General features: G+C 45.8%; 1 protein-coding gene across 1 annotated transcript in view; it reads right to left on the bottom strand.

The window, feature by feature from the left end:
* Positions 1–18,882, bottom strand: part of ADAMTS2 (ADAM metallopeptidase with thrombospondin type 1 motif 2) — a 255,810-nt gene that overhangs the window by 61,083 nt on the left and 175,845 nt on the right. The window contains exon 6 of the mRNA XM_008151418.3: positions 7,913–8,069. Coding sequence (XP_008149640.2) covers positions 7,913–8,069 — 157 coding nt within the window. The remainder of the gene's footprint in view (positions 1–7,912; positions 8,070–18,882) is intronic.

The following is an 18,882-nucleotide window of genomic DNA, read 5'->3' as shown; positions in this document are numbered from 1 at the left end:
CATGCAGTTTGGGTGCCAGGCCCTGCAGGTCTGAGACCCCAGCCCAAGCTGTCCTCACGGCCAGGGGATCCTGTGGCTTGGGTGCGGGGCCCTAGTGGTCTGAGACCCCAGCCCAAGCGGCTCGGCTTGGGGGCGAGGTCCTGGTGGCCTGAGACCCCCAGCCCAAGCCTCTGCGGCTTGCGAGCCATTGCGCAGCTTGGGGGCGTGGCCCTGGCGGCCTGAGACCCCCAGCCCAAGCCTGTGCGACTTGCCAGGGATCACTTGCGTGGCTTGGGGGCGTGGCCCTGGCGGCCTGAGACCCCAGCCCAAACTGGCGCGGCTTGCCAGGGATCACTCGTGAGTCTCCGCTCCCAGCTCCTCCTGCCAGCGCGATTGGCCACCCCGAGTCCCGCCCCCATGCCTCCTGCTGGCCCAATCGTGGGCATAGCAGAGTGATGGTTAATTTGCATATTACCCTTTTATTATGTAGGATGCTCAACCACTGAGCAACACCAGCTGGGCTCCTTTCATTTTTTTTTTTTAATCCTCATCCAAGGATATTTTTTCCATTGATTTTTAGAAAGAGTGGAAGAGAAAGGGAGAGACAGAGAGAAACACTGATGTGAGAGAGACACATCAATTGGTTGCCTCCTGCATGCCCCCTACCAGGGCCAGGAAACTGCAACTGAGATATGTGCTCTTGACTGGAATCGAACCTGGGACCCTTCAGTCCGCAGGCCAACACTCTATCCACTGAGCGAAACCAGCTAGGGCAGTGATGGCGAACCTATGACATGCGTGTCAGCACTAACACAAGTAGCCATTTCTGATGACATGCGGCCGCTGAGGCGGCCGCATGCCGAGGATGAAACATTTGCTGCTCCTGAGGATGAAACATTTGCGAAATAATGTTTTTTCCTCAAAGTGACACACTACCCAAGTTATGCTCAGGTTTTTGGCGGAGTTTGACACACCAAGCTCAAAAGGTTGCCCATCACTGAGCTAGGGCTTCTTTCACATTTTTAAATGAAGGATGAGGTCACTTAATATAAAAGCTTCCTCTCCTCTGGGACAGTTTCCTCTCCTGTGGAACAGCTCTGCTTCTCATTAGCGCTCTTGCCTGGATGACAGGACTGACAGAGTGCTCTATTAGTCAGCTGCAGACCTTGAAGGGGTGAGAGCAACCCCTTGATCTGTGCTCAGTGGGCTGGAGTCACATTCCCTATTCCCACCTGTGTCCCACTGTGGTGCTGAAAGGGAGCCACTCTAGTGTCAGAGATCGTTTATTAATAGAAATGAATCTTAGCCCAACCAGCATCACTGGAGAAGTCTCCCTAGTAATGCAAATATGGGCAAGTGGTCAGCACAGAGTGGAGTGAGAAGCAGAGAAGTGCATGTAATAATTCAGGGAAGAAAGTGGTGAGAGGAATAAGTATAAATATGCTTGTGTTTATAAAAAGGATTACTGGAATGATCAACCAGAAACTAATAAAAATGCCTATCCATAGAGGATGAGGTGGGTGAAATGAGTCCACTTCTCTGAATAATTATCCTATATAATAAAAGCTTAATATGCTAAGTGTCTGGTCGACCGGTCAAAGCGTAATATGCTAATGATATGCTAAGGCTGCTCAACCACTTGCTATGATGTGCACTGACCACCAGGGGCCAGACAGTTGACTGGTCGACCAGTCACTATAACGTGCACTGACCACTAGGGAGCAGATGCTCCGACCAGTAGGTTAGCTTGCTGCTGGGGTCTGGCCGATTGGGTCTGAGCAAGATGAGCCAGACAGCCCTCCCGCACACCCTCCCTGGCTGGCTAACCTCCTGCATCCCTCCCTGGCCCCAGCCATGCACCAGTGGGGTTCCTTGACCTGGCCTGCACCCTCTCACAATCCAGGACCCTCAGGAGATGTCGGAGAGCTGGTTTGGCCTGATCCTGCAGGCCAGGCTGAGGGATCCCACTGGTGCATGAATTTGTGCACCGGGCCTCTAGTTTCTATATAGATTGCTCAAGCTCTTTCTTTTCTTCTTTTTTTTTCTTCAGGACGTAGACACACACACACACACACACACACACACACACGCACACACACACGCACACACACGCACGCACACACGCACACACGCATGCACACAGCTCGCATCAAGCTCTTTCTTTTGAAGTGCAACATATGTCCATAAAAATGCACAAGTAATAAGGCTATAACTAGAGAATTATCGCAAAGTGATCACACCCACGTGGGCACCTACCTGGTCATGAAATAAAACTGTACTCACACTGCAGAAGCCCCTTCTTGGGACTCGCCCCCTCCTTTCTCCTCCCCTAACTTTTAACAACACAGATCAGTTTTGCCCACTTCCAAAGCTGAAGTAAATGGAATCCTAAGTACAAATTCTTCTCTGTCAAGCTTTCCACTCAGCATTCCATGTGTGAGATTCATCTCCAGGGTGGCATGTGGCTGTAGTTCTGATGACCGTGTGACTATATCTTCATCTGCTCCCTGTTGACGGATTTAAGTTACTCCGTGTTTAAGAGTTATTGTAAGTAATGCTGCCCTGAATGTTCCTGCACTCATCTTTCGGTGCACACGTGCGTGCATTTCTGGTGGGAGCATATCTGGGAGTGTCACTGCTGGGTGGGTTTTTGTTCAGCTTTAAAAAATACTGCTGAACAGGTTTCCAAAGTAGTTGCATCAATTTATATTCCTACCAGAGGAGTATGAAAATACATATCCCCATCCTCACCAAGATGAGGGGTTTTCAGTCTTTTTTATTTTAGCCATTCTGTTAGGCATGTTCTGGATTTTGATTGTGGTTTTGATTGCATTTCCCTAATGTCAACTGAGGTTGAAGATCTTTTCATATACTTATGAATCATTCATGTTTTGTTAAGAGCCTGAGAAAGTCTCTTGCCAATGTTCCACTAGGTTGTTTGATTATTATTATCATTGACATTGTCTTATTGATTTGTCAGAGTTCATATATATCAGATATAAGTTCATTATTAGATACAGGATATGTATTATGAATATTTTCCCTCAATGGATTAATGATGCCATTTTTTTTTTTTTTAGTGTAGAGATTCATTTGTATTTTATTTATTTATTTATTTTTTACTTTTATTTATTTATTTAATTTTAATTTTATTTTTGAGCATACACATAGGCTGGAATTCGTACATTCCATTGATAACTTTCTTGCCAGCAGGGGAAGGGAGGACAAAGCCAGAGAGTTAGTGACCAAGGGCGAAGAAGAGAGAGAGTCTGCTTGTAGCTGTGACTGTGATCTTCCAGCAGCCAGATGCATGAGCACGTGAGCAATCCACCCAGCAGCCTGGTGGCTGTCTGCATAGGCCTGGGGTGCTGCCAGAGCCTTGAGGTCGCTCCCTCTCACAGGCGACCTTTATGGTCGTGGCTGGAAAAGGCGCCATGGAGTGGTGAGAGCCAGAGACTGCTAGGGTGTCTTTGGGCAACAGAAGCACCCCATAGGTCGCTTGTGTAGTAGGTTTTTAAAATTTTATTTATTATTATTTTTTAAAGTATTACATGTAGTATTACATATGTCTCTTTTTCCCCCTCATTGACCTTCCCCCAGCCACCTCCACCCCCCAGCACATGCCCTCACCCCTTTAGTGTCTGTGTCCATTGGTTATGCTTATATGCATGCATACAAGTCCTTTGGTTGATCTCTAAACCCCTGCCCCCACCTTCCCACTGAAGTTTGACAGTCTGTTCAATGCTTCTCTGTCTCTGGATCTATTTTTGTTCATCAGTTTATGATGTTCATTATATTCGGCAAATGAATGAGATCATGTGATATTTATCTTTCTCTGACTGACTTATTTCGCTTAGCATAATGCTCTCCAGGTCCATCCATGCTGTTGGGATTGGAAAGAGTTCTTTCTTTTTTTACAGCAGCATAGTATTCCATTGTACAGATGTACCACAGTTTTCTAATCCACTCATCTGCTGATGGGCACTTAGGTTGTTTCCAAATCTTAGCTACTGTAAATTGTGCTGCTATGAACATAGGGGTGCATATATCCTTCTGATTGGTGTTTCTGGTTTCTTGTGATATATTCCTAGAAGTGGGATTACTGGGTCAAATGGGAGTTTCATTTTTAGTGTTTTGAGGAACCTCCATACTGTTTTCCACAGTGGCTGCACCAGTCTGCATTCCCACCAGCAGTGTAAGAGGGTTCCTTTTTCTCCACATCCTCTCCAGGACTTGTCATTTGTTGATTTGTTGATGATAGCCATTCTGACAGGTGTGAAATGGTACCTCATTGTCGTTTTGATTTGCATCTCTTGGATGATTAGCGACTTAGAGCATGTTTTCATATGTCTCTTCGCCTTCTGTATGTCAACTTTTGCAAGGTGTCTATTTAAGTCCTTTGCCCATTTTTTGATTGGATTGTTAATCTTCTTTTTGTTAAGATGTATGAGTTCCCTATAAATTTTGGAGATTAGGCCCTTATCAAATATAACATTGGCAAATATGTTCTCCCATGTAGTGGACTTTCTTGTTGTTTTGTTGATGGTTTCTTTTGCTGTGCAGAAGCTTTTTATTTTGATGTAGTCCCATGTGTTTATTTTCTCCTTAGTTTCCATTGCCCTAGGAGCTGTATTGGTAAAGATATTGCTATGACATATGTTTGATATTTTGCTGCCTATGGATTCTCCTAAGATTTTTATGGTTTCTTGTCTTACGTTTAAGTCCTTTATCCATTTTGAGTTTATTTTTGTGTATGGTGTAAGTTGGTGGTCTAATTTCATTGTTTTGCATGTATCTGTCCAATTTTCCCCAACACCATTTATTGAAGAGACTGTCTTGATTCTCTTGTATGGTCTTGCCTCCTTTGTCAAGTATTAATTGAGCATAATGGCTTGGGTCAATTTCTGGGTTCTCTGTTCTGTTTCATTGGTCTATATGTCTGTTCTTGTGCCAGTACGAGGCAGTTTTGAGAACAGTGGCTTTGTAATATAGCTTAATGGGGATTGCACTGAATCTATAGATTGCTTTGGGTAGTATGGACATTTTAATGATGTTGATTCTACCAATCCATGAACACGGTATATTCTTCCATTTGTTTATGTCTTTCTCTATCTCTTTTTTTTAATGCCCTGCAGTTTTCTGAGTACAGGTCTTTTACCTCCTTAATGAAGTTTATTCCTAGGTAAGATCTAGAATATCCACAAATATGATGACAGCATAGAAAGAAGGTGTGTCAGCTTAATTTTTCCTCCAATTTGGATAGTCAATTGGCCCAACACCATTTGTTAAAAGACCATCATTCTCCTCTACCTTGCAGTGCCACCTTTGCAATAAAGCAAATGTTTGTGCCTAAGTTCAACTCTCGACTCTGTTCTGTTCTAATGACACATTTGTCAATCCTTGGATCAAACTTACACCCTTTAACTATTTTGTTCTAATAGGTATTGAGTTCTTTGATCATCTTCTTCAATTGTTCTTGGCCCACTGCATTTCTGTATGAACACAAGAATCAACTTTTCAATACCCTCAAGATATCCTGCTGGAACGGAGCACAGCAGCATCAACCTATAGAGCAACTTGGAGAAATTGGTATCTGTACAATAGTGAGTCTCCCCATCCATAAGCATGGTATACCCCTTTATTGATTTAACCTTTTATAATATCTGTCAACATGTCTTACAGTTTTCTGGTCTAGGTCTTGGACATATTTTCTTAAGACATAATCCTAGGTATTTGCTGCTTTTTATTCTATTGTAAATGATACTAACTTTTAATTTGTTTGTTGTTAGAATACAGAAATTCAATTGATTTTTGTATAATGACATGATATAAAAATTACTTTTAATAATTTTAATAATTTATTTGTATATTCTTTTGGATTTTCTATGCACACAAGTATATCATTTTCAAATGAGAGTCTGTGATTTTTTTCCTTTCTGACTGATATTTTTATTTTTTTTATTGTCTTATTTCACTGCCTTGGACCTCTACTACAACACTGAAGAAAAGTGGTTGTAGCAGGCATTCTTGACCTTTCTCAATCTAGGAGAAATGCTTTCAACATGTCATCATTATATATGACGCTTATTATAGTTTTTTTTTTTGGGGGGGGATATCCATTACCACATTAAGAAAGCTCTTCTAGTCCTAATTCATCAGGACATTTGATCATAAATGGATCTTCATTTTTGTCAAATACTTTTTCTGGATCAATTGAATGATGATATAAGTTTTTTTTCCCTTTATTCTGTTAATGTGATAAATTACAATGATTGATTTTCAAATGTTAAACCAACATTACATTTCTAGAATACATTGAAATTTATTGTGACATGAAACCTTTTTAAAAAATATAGCACCAAATTAGATTTGCTAACATTTTGTTTGAGATTTTGTATTTATATTCATGAGAGAGACTGGCCTATACTTCTGTTCTTATAATGTCCTTAGATTTTGGTTTCAATGTTAGCAGGCCTCCTAAAAATTGGAAAAATGTACCTTCTTTTTTCATTGTGTGGGAGTTTGTATATGATTGGTATGATTCTTCGTTAGAACTTACAAAGAATTCTTGGGTCAAGCTATCAAATCCAGGAGTTAACATCTTTAATTGACATGAGTATTCATATTTTCTATTTTTTCTCAGATTTTGTTTTGTCAAGTAATTTGTACCTTTTATCTAAATTGACAAATTTATTGATACAAAGCTGTTCAAAATACCTTCTCATTATCTCATTACATTTTTAAAGTAAAATTTATAGTGATGTCCTTTTACATTTGTGATTTTAGTAAATTTGAATTTTTTTCTTTTTAAAAATTAGTATTGCTTAGGGCTCTTCTGTTTTAATCCATGTTTTTCAAACAAGCAAATTTGGTTTTATTTATTTTCTCTACTGCACTATTGTTTTTAATTTTAACTCTTATCTTTATAATTTCCTTCCTGCTATATTTATGGAGTTTAGCTTGATGTTCTTTTTTAAATTTCTTGATATAGATGTTTCTATGATTAATTTCTTCAGCCTTTTTCTTCTAGTAAATTCCTTAAGGCTACAAATATCAATCTAATAATTGTGTTAGTTACATCCACAAGTTTTCATGTCAGATTGTCATTACCATTCAGTTTAAAAATATATTCTAATTTCTAGCATTACTTCTTCTTTGAACCATGAATTATTTATGAGTATATTGTTTAATTTCCATACATACATACATTTCCAAGTTATCTTTCTTTTCCAGTCTTGTCAGGGAACATATTCTGTGTGATTTTGATCTTTTGCATTTTGTTGAGACTGTCCTATGACCCAGCATAGCCTGTTTGGATAATTTTTCATGTGTGCTCATAAAGATTGGGTATTCTCAAGTAGTTAGGTGCAGTATTCTATATATATCAACTAGGTCCACTTTTTTAATTCAAATCTTCTATAGCCTTAGTAATGTTCTTATCTGTTGTCTTTTCTATTACTAAGAAAAATACATGAAAATCTTTGACTATGATGGTAGACTTGTCAATTTCTTCTTTTAGATCTGCCAGTTTTACATAGTTTGAATTTTAAAGTACAATCTGTAAAATTGCAATGGTTGAAATCTTATTCATTTTTTTTTTTTTTTAATGGGGCAACCAACAACTCTGAAATTCAGCCTCAGATCCTATCTGATGTCTCGGGTGCCAGCCCTAGACTCTGCCCACTTCACCACCTCTGATCTTCACTGTTTCCCCTGGGCATGAGGTTTCCTGGGGGAAATGGCAGAGGCCCTGGTGGTTTTTGAGAGCCAGGGCTCATCAGCCCTCACCCACGCTCTTCCAGGGCTGAAGTGGCCACAGCCCCCCTGCTCTGACACCCTTCCCTGGCCTGGGCCAAGGCTTCCAGGACCCTGTAGGGCCAGTGGCTCATACTCAGCCTCCTTCCTTTCTGAACCCTTGTAGGAGCAAGCTCACCTTGCATGCCTGAAGGCCCAAAGTCTTGCCGTGTGAGGAAGATGGCGTGATCATGGTATTCATCGTGGTCTGTGTCCGGCTTCTGCTGGAGGTAAGCCCACCGGCAGACATTCTCCAGGCTTTGAGAAGGGTTCCCGATCTCAATAAGGCTCATGGACTGCAGGGAAGGAGAGACAGAAGAGGAGTTAGTGTCTTGTGGACTAGCTGGGGGGCTGGGCAGGCCGTGGTGTTGACAGACCCCATCCATTGAAGGCCTGGTCCAGGTGGCACAGTGGCCCCTGCCCAGTCCTCTCAGGTCTTGCTTCCACTTGGTTCCATTCTTGGCTCTCCAGTGAGTTTCCACACAAAGTCATTGCACAGTTTTCAGGTGAGATGTGAGTTTTCAGGGCCTCAAATAGGTCCATTCAGCGCACCCCATTTACACAGCTCCCTGCATTCGATCAGGCACCTATTGTGCGCAGGCCTTGGACAGGAGGCAAATGCCATGTGGACTGCACCCTGAAGAACTTACAAGTTGGGAAGGGTTCAGGGTGGGGGCGGGAGGGGAGGGGAAGGAATTCTAATGTGGTGTGCCAGCTCAGAGAAGGGGAGAGAACCCTATGTTTGAAGACATTTACAGAAAACGATACAATAGAGGGGAAAGCTACAGCAGATTACAGCAAAGGGGCCCCATAAAGAACAGGGGCACAGAGCCAATTCCCTTAGGAGCCACGGAGAAGAGCAGTCACATGCCGTTTATGTGGTGCCCATGGCTAGCCATGCTCTGCACGGTGGCATTGCCATTCAGGCTTCACAGTCAGCCTGAGAAGAGGAAACTGAGGCTGGGAGAAGTCAAGTAACTTCCCTCAGGTCACACAGCTAGAAAGCAGAGTTGAGATCCCAACCCAGGAAGCCTAAAACCAAAGTCTGTATTCAATCCCCCGGCCTAGACTGCTTCCCCAAGAAACATGCAGCACGGCCTCTCAGAAGGGAGGCTACTCCAGGCAGCAGGCTGCCCTTCCTCGCTCAGCCCTCATGGCATTTCCGCTTCTGCTTTCACCACACACTCCTTCCCTCCAAGATAAGAGTCCTGGGCATGATTTTTCCTCTTCTTTTTAAAAAAGAATTTGTTGATTGATATGAGAGAGAGAGAGAGAGAGACAGAGAGACAGAGAGAGAGAGAGAGGAAGAGTGAGAGAGAAACAATGGTTTGTTGTTCCACTTATTTATGCATTCATTGGTTGCTTCTTATATGTGCGCTGGCCATATATCAAACCCAAAACCTTGGCATCCTGGGACAAAGCTCTAACCAACTGAGCCATTTGGCCAGGGCTGCTTCAACCCTCTTTATTTTATTTTATTTTTTAAAATTTATTTTATTGATCTTTTACAGAGAGGAAGGGAGAGGGATAGAGAGCTAGGAACATCGATGAGAGAGAAACATCGATCAGCTGCCTCCTGCACATTCCCCACTGGGTATGTGCCTGCAACCAAGGTACATGCCCTTGACCGGAATTGAACCTGGGACCCTTGAGTCCGCAGGCTGACACTCTATCCACTGAGCCAAACCAGTTTGGGCTCATCCCTCTTTAAATACATCTGTCTGTAAAGTAGAGTGATATGCATTCCTTGGTGGACGTGTGCGGGCATTCTGTTTCTTTTCTCCCATATATATGTCCATCAAGCATAGCCACACATCTCTCCTTATGTGGATGAGGTATAAGGTATTGCAGATAAGCCAGGATGTTTCACAGAAGAAAGAATAATCCCGGGCCAGGGAGGGGCTGGTCATTGCCAGGAGTCTCATGTGTCATCTAAGTCAGTGACTTACAAGATGGCAGAACAGTTCCCAGGTCCCATGCACAGTGACAAATGCGCCTGGGAGACGAGACTTATAAAAAGCTCTACTGGATCCTAGTGAAGTAAGTCACAGACCGGAGTGGTGCAAGAACAAGGACGTTTTCTGGCAATGGGGCCTATGCAGGAGGCATGGGGGGAGGACCGAAAACTCGCAGGGTAGGTGTGGGGTCTGCAGTGCCGAGGGGCACAGCACAGTCATGGGGTGGCGTTTCTGGGCCCAGCCTGCTCGCTCAGGAGGCGCTTGGAAGTGTTGTTTTGTGGAGTCCTCCCACTTCTCGGGAGGCAGCTCAGGGGTGATCAGTCCAGGTGCTCTGCCCACCTCTTCTCAGAGCCGCCTGAGACTCAAGTTAGGTCAGTGGAGCAGAGGTTCAAAAGGCTCAAGTAGCTTTGCCTAGCCTGGTGGCAGCCCCAAACAAAAACCCATGAGCTCCTGCCTCCTGTAGCCCAGGCCCTCCCTTTCTTTGACCTACTTGTCCCACTTCCTGAACACTGCCTCCTGATCTTCTCACACGCCTCAAAGGCTCCTCACAGAGGTGTCCAGAGTCAGGGGGCAGCGGGCAGGCCTGGGGCCCAGGAGGGAGGTCTAAACTACGTGGGTCCCTTGGGCTGTAGTGCCCCCACTCGACCTTCTTCTGTTCTTCTGTGACCGGCTTGCACCCATGCAGCCCTCAGATGGGCCACCCTCTCTGGGCTACCTCAGGTCCTGCCATTCCCTGCCCTTGCCAGATATCATAGCATCTGAGCAGTGGCTCTCCTCTGAGCCAGGATAGGAGACTCATCTATTTCTCCTTCAGAAATGACTGGGAGAGGCTGAGGGATCTGCTTGTGGCAGCTGCATTTCTCGCTGCCCAACGGCCCCTGTCTTCTGGCTGCCTGCTCCTCTCTATTCTACATGGGCTCTAGGAAAGCTTCTCTGTGAGACTGAGCCTATTCCCACTTGTGCTGGGCTGGGGACCAGGTGTGAGCTCAGCAAGGGGGTGGCCAAGCAATCATCATGGAACTCACAGACCACCAGCCCTCCCCCAGAGGGAGCCAAGGCACAGCTGTCCAGTGGATGGGATATGTCTGCATCCTGGGCTGGGTGGCGGCTGTGGGGTCCTGTACCATGGCCCCTATGAGCTGATTCCCGGGCTCCAAGTTTCCATGCATTATCTATTTAAACCATACAACTGCCCTAATATATAGGTGCTGTCATTTTCCTGTTTTCAGGATGAGGAACCACGTCTCAGACAATTGAAGTAACTTGCCCCAGTCCAACCACTAGAAAGGGGTAGAGGTGGGCCACAGGAGAGGCAGGGCAGCCCTGAGGCGGTCACAAGGTGGCGCTGCTGCCTAAGACTGCAGGGCCAGGCTGGGCTGGCAGTGGAGCCCCTGCTAGGGCTGCAGCTCTGAGCCTAGTTGGCACCCAGCAGTGGGGACTTCAGAAGCTGGAGACAGCCTCTGGGGTCCCACACTGGAAAAGTCAATGAAGACCCGCCCTAAATGCTCTGTTGCAGTCACTGCACTCTGACATTTCCATTGTTTGCTCCAGACTGAGCTGAGTTATTTCAGCACTTCCCTCCTTCAGTCCAGGAGATGGAGACAAACCTGCAGTCTCCGCCCCCACCTGCTCCAGGCCAGGGACAGCTCTGCCTAAGGGTCCCTAAGCCCGTTCAGCGTTCACCAGGGCACCCGCAGGTGACAGGTGGGGCTCATCTGGGTAGCATGAGAGCACTGGTATGTGACTAGCTCATCCCTTATCTGCTTCATGTTCTTAGACAAATTTCCTCACTGTCCTGAGCTTCCCATCTGAAAAATGGGTACAACCCGTGCAGAGGCAGGAGTATAGTGGCTTCTGACCATAACCGTCAATGCTTACAAATGTTCCTTGTCCTGTCACTGTCATGACAATGATGATAAAGATGGAGGTATGATTCTAGTCCCTGGGGGGGCCAATGTACCCAAAGGGGTCGCCGGAAGCTTTGGGGGCTCATGCCCTAGAGGGTTGGCTTCAGTCTGCCAAAGCCTTTCAACTGCCCTGGCCCTACCCTTCAAAACACACAGGAAACGAGACAGCTTGCACAGAACCCAGGCCTGGTAAGGGGCAGGGCTCACTGAGTTCAGGAAAGCAAAGCACACTACCCCACCTCTGCCCTGCTGACAGCTGGGCCAGGACCTCTCTGCTGGGGGGACTATCCTGTGCACTCTAGGGTGTGGAACAGCATTCCAGCTGCTACCTATCAGATGCCATTAGCATCCCCCTTGGGGGGTAGCAAAACTGCCCTCCGTGGGGACCACCAGCATGTAGGAACTCTTGAGGGGAGCAAGGCACAAGCAGCCTGGAGCTCACTCTCCCCAGCCTTTGGAGTAACCGTGTCTGGCCCCTCCTTCCCAGAGCAAGGTGGCTTGCAAATGGGTGACTCTGGCAGGTCCCTCTGTCTCTTGGTGGCAGAGTCTCACTGTCAGGTGGGCCTGATGAGGTGACTGTCCCGTAGAGCTGCTGTGTTGGGAAATGAAATCACCTAAGGGGTGACAGACAGGGCCTTCCCCCAAGGGGGCACTGCAGACAGCAACTCACACGAGCCTCCTCCTTGCTGCTGTAGTTGCTAGTATCTGCTCGTCTTCCTGGGGACACTAAGGCTCAGTGGTGGTAGATAACTTGCTGAAGGATCAACATGGGCAGAAGTCACATTGCATCCCTGCCGGGGCAGCGTGGTCTCCCCTGAGGCTGGGGGTCTTCTCCCTGCAGCTCCAGCCTCTGGGAGCTCAGATATCAAGTGACACCAGAAGGCGAGCTCCTCATTTCTCTGCTGGGACTCCATGTCACTAGGGCATGTTCTAGAAATCCTTCTTCCCCAAGGCTGGGAGCCTATTGCCAGAGAGAGCCAAGCACAGGGGTCTCTCTGAGCTGATTACCGGGCTCCAAGTAAGACCATTCCACAGCTGGCCTCCCAGAGTAAGGTCCAGCGCAACATGCCCTCATCCTTCTCTGCACGCTGGCAGGTCCAGCTCACCAGGGGGCTGGCATGACCAGGGTCTGGCCACCAGCGGGTTGGGGGCTGGACCCAGACTCTGGGGAGAACTGGGGGCTATCCCGGGGCTGCTTTGAAATCCTATACTGCCCCTCACACAGGTAAAGAAGCGGAGGTCCAGAGCAGGACACACAGTATGAGGACAGTGGCACTGAGCCCTTGGGCACTGTGGCTCTGGGCATGCCGAGTCCTCACCCCCAGAACTCTCTTCTCTTGCCTTCCACCAAGAGACTCAGAATTTTCCCAGCCTTTCCTCTCCAATGCTGAAAAATTCCTACGAGTGTTCGTCTTGACCTGGCTTTCATGGCAGGAAACCTGTTGTTCTTCTCTGATTGTCCCCAAGTCTCTAGTTCCCATTTGCTTTGGTTTTCATCATCCTAGGAAATATTTAAAGTGAGAACAGTTCAGTACTTTGGTGACTTCTCAAAAAATCAATTGAAAAGCAGTTGCTATGCAACCCTCAAGTGTGGCTGTTCTGCTCCCTGGCTGATGGCATAGTGTATAAAATAAGCTTATGTTTTTCTTCTGCTGTTTTTTTAAGGAAATGAAGAAAAATGTTGTTTTGGGAAAAACTTGAGATAACTCATAAGCTTCTCATAAGCTGGAAGACAAACATGTCTTAGACAAAAGTGCTACCAGTTTTATCCCCACTGGAGCCAGAGGCGGGTGGGGTGAGTGGGGACTGGGCTGGGGATAGGCATGGGGGAGATGGTCTGTTTCCGTTACGAACTGGAACGAGTAATGGGATGGTCTGAACACCTGGGTCACTTTCTGCTCCAAGTCTGGGTCTCAGCCTCACAGCACCCCGTAGTCCCCATGGGCCTTGGGAGGATGCAGAGCAGGCACCTCTCCTCACCGGGGTCCTGGCTACCGTCTCCTTGGCTTTGCCAAGTTTAAACCCTCCCGGGATGGAGGCATCTCCTCTGAACAGAAAACGTCTTCACAGACCTCCATTGCTGTGCCTCTAGCCCCTCAGAGCCCGGCTGGGCTGCACCTGCTTGGGTGACCCACTCCATGCAGGTCACCCTCACCAGCTGTTGCCTTCCTGGTGCCCAGTCTGTTTATTTGTGACTTCACAGGGCCTTGTGCTCCACTCCTGGGGAGCAGGTAGGTCCCAGGATCAGTCTGGATGGGCCTGGAGGAGCTGCTTGGGACACATCTCCTCCTGCTTCCCAGGACATGGGTCCCTCAGAGACCTGTACACAGGGTCTTGCCTGGGTGCTGTGCAATGTGGCGTCTGTGGCCGGTGGGCACAAACTGTTACAGCCCACAGCAATACATACAGAAATGAGAAACGTTTCTAGCAATTTGATGGAGTGGCTTTATGGAATTTAATAATAAAAAGTCAAGGCTGGGTTTTTTGCAGACTCCTAACTCTAGTATCCTCTGTTCGCACTTCTGCAGCCTGTCTTCCTTAAGGAAACTGACTCCCACCCAGGACTTCACCTCTCCTTTACAATCCAGCCACTCTGCAAAGGAGAACAGAGCATCAGTCTGGCCCTGTAACATTCTGGAATCCCCTGGGACAAAGAGGCCTGATGGGTGTCAGACTTCCCCAGGGACCTGCCATGGTCTCACGGGGCCTGACATGGGCCATGGGCTTCCAGGAGAAGGTGGGCAGAGCAGGAAGTGAACTTTGCTACAAGAGATCGGCCAGCTGGCTGGATCCCCAGGGCTGGCAGAGAGGCCAGCAGCAGGATGTCCCTTCTGGCCAGGTTGAGGAGACCAGGGATGACATGGGGCCGGCATACCCACAGTCTGGTACATCTTCTATTATGACTCTTCCGAGGTCATCGGCAGCGGTCTGCCTGGGGGGCAGTGGGCCCTGTCTGGATTTAGCTCTGGAAGCATGCATCTAGCCCGTTTTCCCTTCCAGTCTCCTCGCCATCATGGATTTTCAAATCGCTCCCAGTGGGAAGACAGAGAGGTGAGGAGGACATTGGTCCCTTTCTGCCCACTCAGTTCTCACTGATCTGGTCCTTCTCTCACTGAAGCTATCCCACTGCCCAAGTGCCCTTGGCCACCTGCCTTGCTGGCTGTGGGCTCCAGGAAGCCCCATGGTCATGCAGGTCCCCATACCGTCCCCGACTCCGAGGGGAGTAGGCTGTACCCTGACAAAACGGTCCGTGCTCACTCCCCTCCTCCCCACTCTCTATAGGTAACTTGTGGCCCACAGAAAGCACAACCCTTCCCCATGAAGAGCACATAGGGGCAGTACCAAGGCCATGGCTGTGAGGGATGTGCCTGCACACCTGGGCGATGCGGCCTCACTCTGATCAAATGTTCCCCATGCATGCGGGTGCCAGAGTCTACAGGCTGGGACACAGGAAAGGTAAGACGGTGCCTGCAGGGCAGAAGAACCCCTCCCCATCCGTCCCCAAACTTCCACAGAGATAAGGTGCCAGGAGTAAGCATAAGGTCCCTCTGTGTCCTCCTTCAAGTGAGCAATAACATGTTGGCCATGACAGAGCCGGTGGCCTGCCACTGGAGACCTTCTTCAGGTGCTGTCATTCAGTTAAAGAGCATTACTTGAACTCCACCATTTTAAAAAGAATTTTGTAAATGTAAACTATTTTTCATAATTAAAAATACACTGTTTTGTTATAAAAGAAACATGCTTATCATGATAAATTAAGGAAAGTCAATAAAGTACAAATAAGAAATTAAAAATCAATAGCCTACTGCCTACTGTTTTATTTTATTCCAGTCCCTCTATAAATATATTTGTAGGTAAAATTAAGATCACACTGTAATTTGTATCCTTTTTTTAAAAAAAAATACAGCAATAACCATGAACAAACTCATTTGCCATATGCTGTAACCCTTTCCCAGTGCTGGGAAATGGGACCTGCTGGCCACCTAGACTCCCACAGATGCACTGTACCGACCTAACTAGACTCCATGGGCCAATCTGGATCATTTCCAATTGTTTACACTTTATTTTTATTTTTTAAAATTTATTTTTATTGATTTCAGAGAGCAAGGGAGAAGGAGAGAGATAGAAACATCAATGATGAGAGAGAATCATTGATCAGCTGCTTCCTGCACGCCCCCACTGGGGGATCGAGCCCGCCACCCGGGCATATGCCCTTGACTGGAATTGAACCTGGGACCCTTCAGTCCTCAGGCCGACGCTCTATCTACTGAGCCAAACCAGCTAGGGTCCAGTTGTTTATACTTTACCATCAATCAATGTGACCACTGATTTGGTGCTAAAACTCAACCACAGCTCTGATAACTGCTTTGGGATAGAGGCGGAGAAATGAATGAAATCTTGAAGGACCTTGGAGGACAGTGACAAATACTGTCACAGTTCCTTCTAGAAATGTGTACACATTTATCCTCAGGCCAAAGAGCAGACTGCCTCATTCACCCAAACAGCAGTAACTCCCGCTTCTTAATCTTAACAGTTAACACTTTTCAAATGGTCAATTGTCTTATTTCCTTGATGAATAGTCAAGTTAAGTATTCTTCCCTTTTTAGGCCACTTGTATTTTTTCTTCTGCTACCTGTTTATTTCCATTGCCAATTATGTTTTCCTATAATTTAGAAGAGCTCTTCATATAGTATGATATTTTCACCATATTGCAAATATTTTTCTTGCTTAGGTTTGTCTTTCCATTGTGTTTTTTGACAGAAGTTGTATATTTTAAGTGCTTAAATATAGCTATCTTCCCTTTAAAATTCCCTTCTACTGTATTTATGCTTAAGAAGCCCTTGATAACCAATACTTCTTTCTTGGTTTGTATGATTTAAATAGCTGTTGTTTTTTCTTAGCCTATATTTATATGACATATTTAATTCACTATATGTGAAATTTATATTGATGACATGTTTATTTATAAGCCTTAACTGTACTACTTATATTTACCACATGTTTAGTTATTTATATGAGGGGTGTTTTGAGAGCTATATATTTTATTCAATTGATCTGTTAATACTTATCCAAATACAGTATGCTATTTATTTATTTATTTTTATTGTCTAAAGTTTTACATATGTCTCCTTTTCCCCCAATTGACTGCTCCCCCCGACCATTCCCACCCACCCCAGGCAAGCCCTCACAGTATGCTTTTAAATATTTTCACTTTACAAAGCTTTTGAAGTAAATCCCTTTTTATTTGATTGGCTTTCAAGGCTTTCTCAGCCTTCTTGACTGTTTCTAGATGAACCTTAGAATTATTTCATCAAATTTCCAATTATTAATCTGGAAAAAATCCACATCTCAACTATGTTGCCAGTCTTCCCGGAAGGCACAGCAGATGTCTCTTCCTTTACTTCTATCTTTTCCCTGTCAACAATGTGCAATTTTCTTCCCATGGGCCCTGTGTCTGTCTTATTAGGTCAATTCTAGGTATTTTATATTTTGGTTTCTATGGTAAAGGGAACTTTTCTTTCCCTATTATCCCTACTACCAGGGCATTGTGGGCTCAGACAGAAATTTCTAATTTTTGTATAATTGTCTTATATTTGGCCATGCCACGAAAATCCTTTAATAACTCTAAAAACTTTACATTGGATTCCTTTGGGTTTTCCAGGCACATAATTTATCAGCAAATAATTGTAATTTTATCTGCTCTTTTCCAACATTGGTTTTGTGTCATTTGACATTGTCTAGAATTTCCAGAACATCAGGAACAAAGTTATGTGTTTCTTTATTGCTGCCAATTTTACTGTGACTGCCTCAAGGGCAGCATTTCTCAAAGCAAGTTGTGTAGAAAGCTGATTAGATGAGAGAAAGGGTTCTGTTGAGAAATAGGTTTGAGAAACTGCGTGCTGATCCAGCTCTTGGAGCTTCACCGTGCACATTTCCATAGTGAAGTCTCTGAGGAATTTTGCTGTCAGGAACACCTGTTTTACCTTGTTTTGCAAACATTTTTCAGACGTAAGCAATTGACCATGGAACCCCTCGATTTCCTGTGTTAATACCTGTGAACATCCTAAGAATGAGCTACGCAGAACACTTTTAGAGACATTTCATTCTTTTTCTACCTTTAAACACGTTGGTTGTCATGTTCCCATCTGTTCCCATCTGTGCACAACGTCTCCTAATGGGCTTCCTGGTGACTAGTTTTCAGATTTTTAAAAAATCAAGAGATACCTTCTCAGCTCCTATGGAGCATTCAGGCCCCTTGCTCTGCCCGTGCCTTCTGTGCCCAGGGCTTTCTCAGACTCCCCCAACTTGGCATGCTTCCCTCGCACTACTGCAATGCCTTCGAAAACTGCGCTCACCTCTGACACAGGGCTGCAGACCCCTCTGTCAGCCTCTCCCAAGCCATCCCCACTGGGAGGGCACCCAACCATTTCCAGCTGAACTCATCGCCTTCTTCCCCACACCCTGTTTCTCATGGTCTGCACCACCATCTATTTGGTGGCCCACGGCAGAGACTCAGTGCCTCTCCACTTTCATCCACTTAGCACCCACACTTTGCTGATTTTGCCCCTCAAGTTCTCTTTTGTCTGCCCTCCTTTCTCCATCCCTGTGGCCATGGCCCCAGCACAGCCCGCCACAGTCCTCCCTTCAATGGTGCCCATACTCGCCTAAGCCACAGCCCCCCACCTACCCGTTCCCAACACAGGAGAAATGCAAATCAGGGTGCATATATTTTCACAAATTAGTGGTTTTTGGCCCCCTGCCCCCAGATAAATACACAGAAGTGGGATTGCTGGGTCATATGGTAATTCTATTTTTAGTTTTTTTGAGGAATTTCCCTTCTATTTTCCACAGTGGTTGCACCAGTCTGCAGTCCCACAACAGTGCACAGGGGTTCCCTTTTCTCCACATCCTCACCATATTATACTAAGTGAGATAAGTCAGACAGAGAAGGACACTGTATGGTTTCATTTATATGGAATATAAAAAAACAACAAAAAACCAAACCAAACAAAAAGAGACTCATACAGAGACCAAAGGGATGGTTACCAGAAGGGAGATGTTAAAATAGCGAGGCTTTGTTCAGTTGAGTGACCAACACTGTGAAGGACTCAGACACTTTTCAAGCTGAGTAAGAGCCAATGAGATGCCAGCACAGTAAGCAAGAAGCCTTGCCCAATTCCCAGGTTCTCTTTTAAACCAATATGGGAGCAACCTGGGAAACACCATCTGCCACCGGTGCCCAC

The sequence above is a fragment of the Eptesicus fuscus genome, chromosome 6 (genome assembly GCF_027574615.1).
Source record: "Eptesicus fuscus isolate TK198812 chromosome 6, DD_ASM_mEF_20220401, whole genome shotgun sequence".
Classification (NCBI taxonomy): domain Eukaryota; kingdom Metazoa; phylum Chordata; class Mammalia; order Chiroptera; family Vespertilionidae; genus Eptesicus; species Eptesicus fuscus.
The sequence above is the reverse complement of the archived record's forward strand: the minus strand, read 5'-3'. Positions and strand labels throughout refer to the sequence as shown.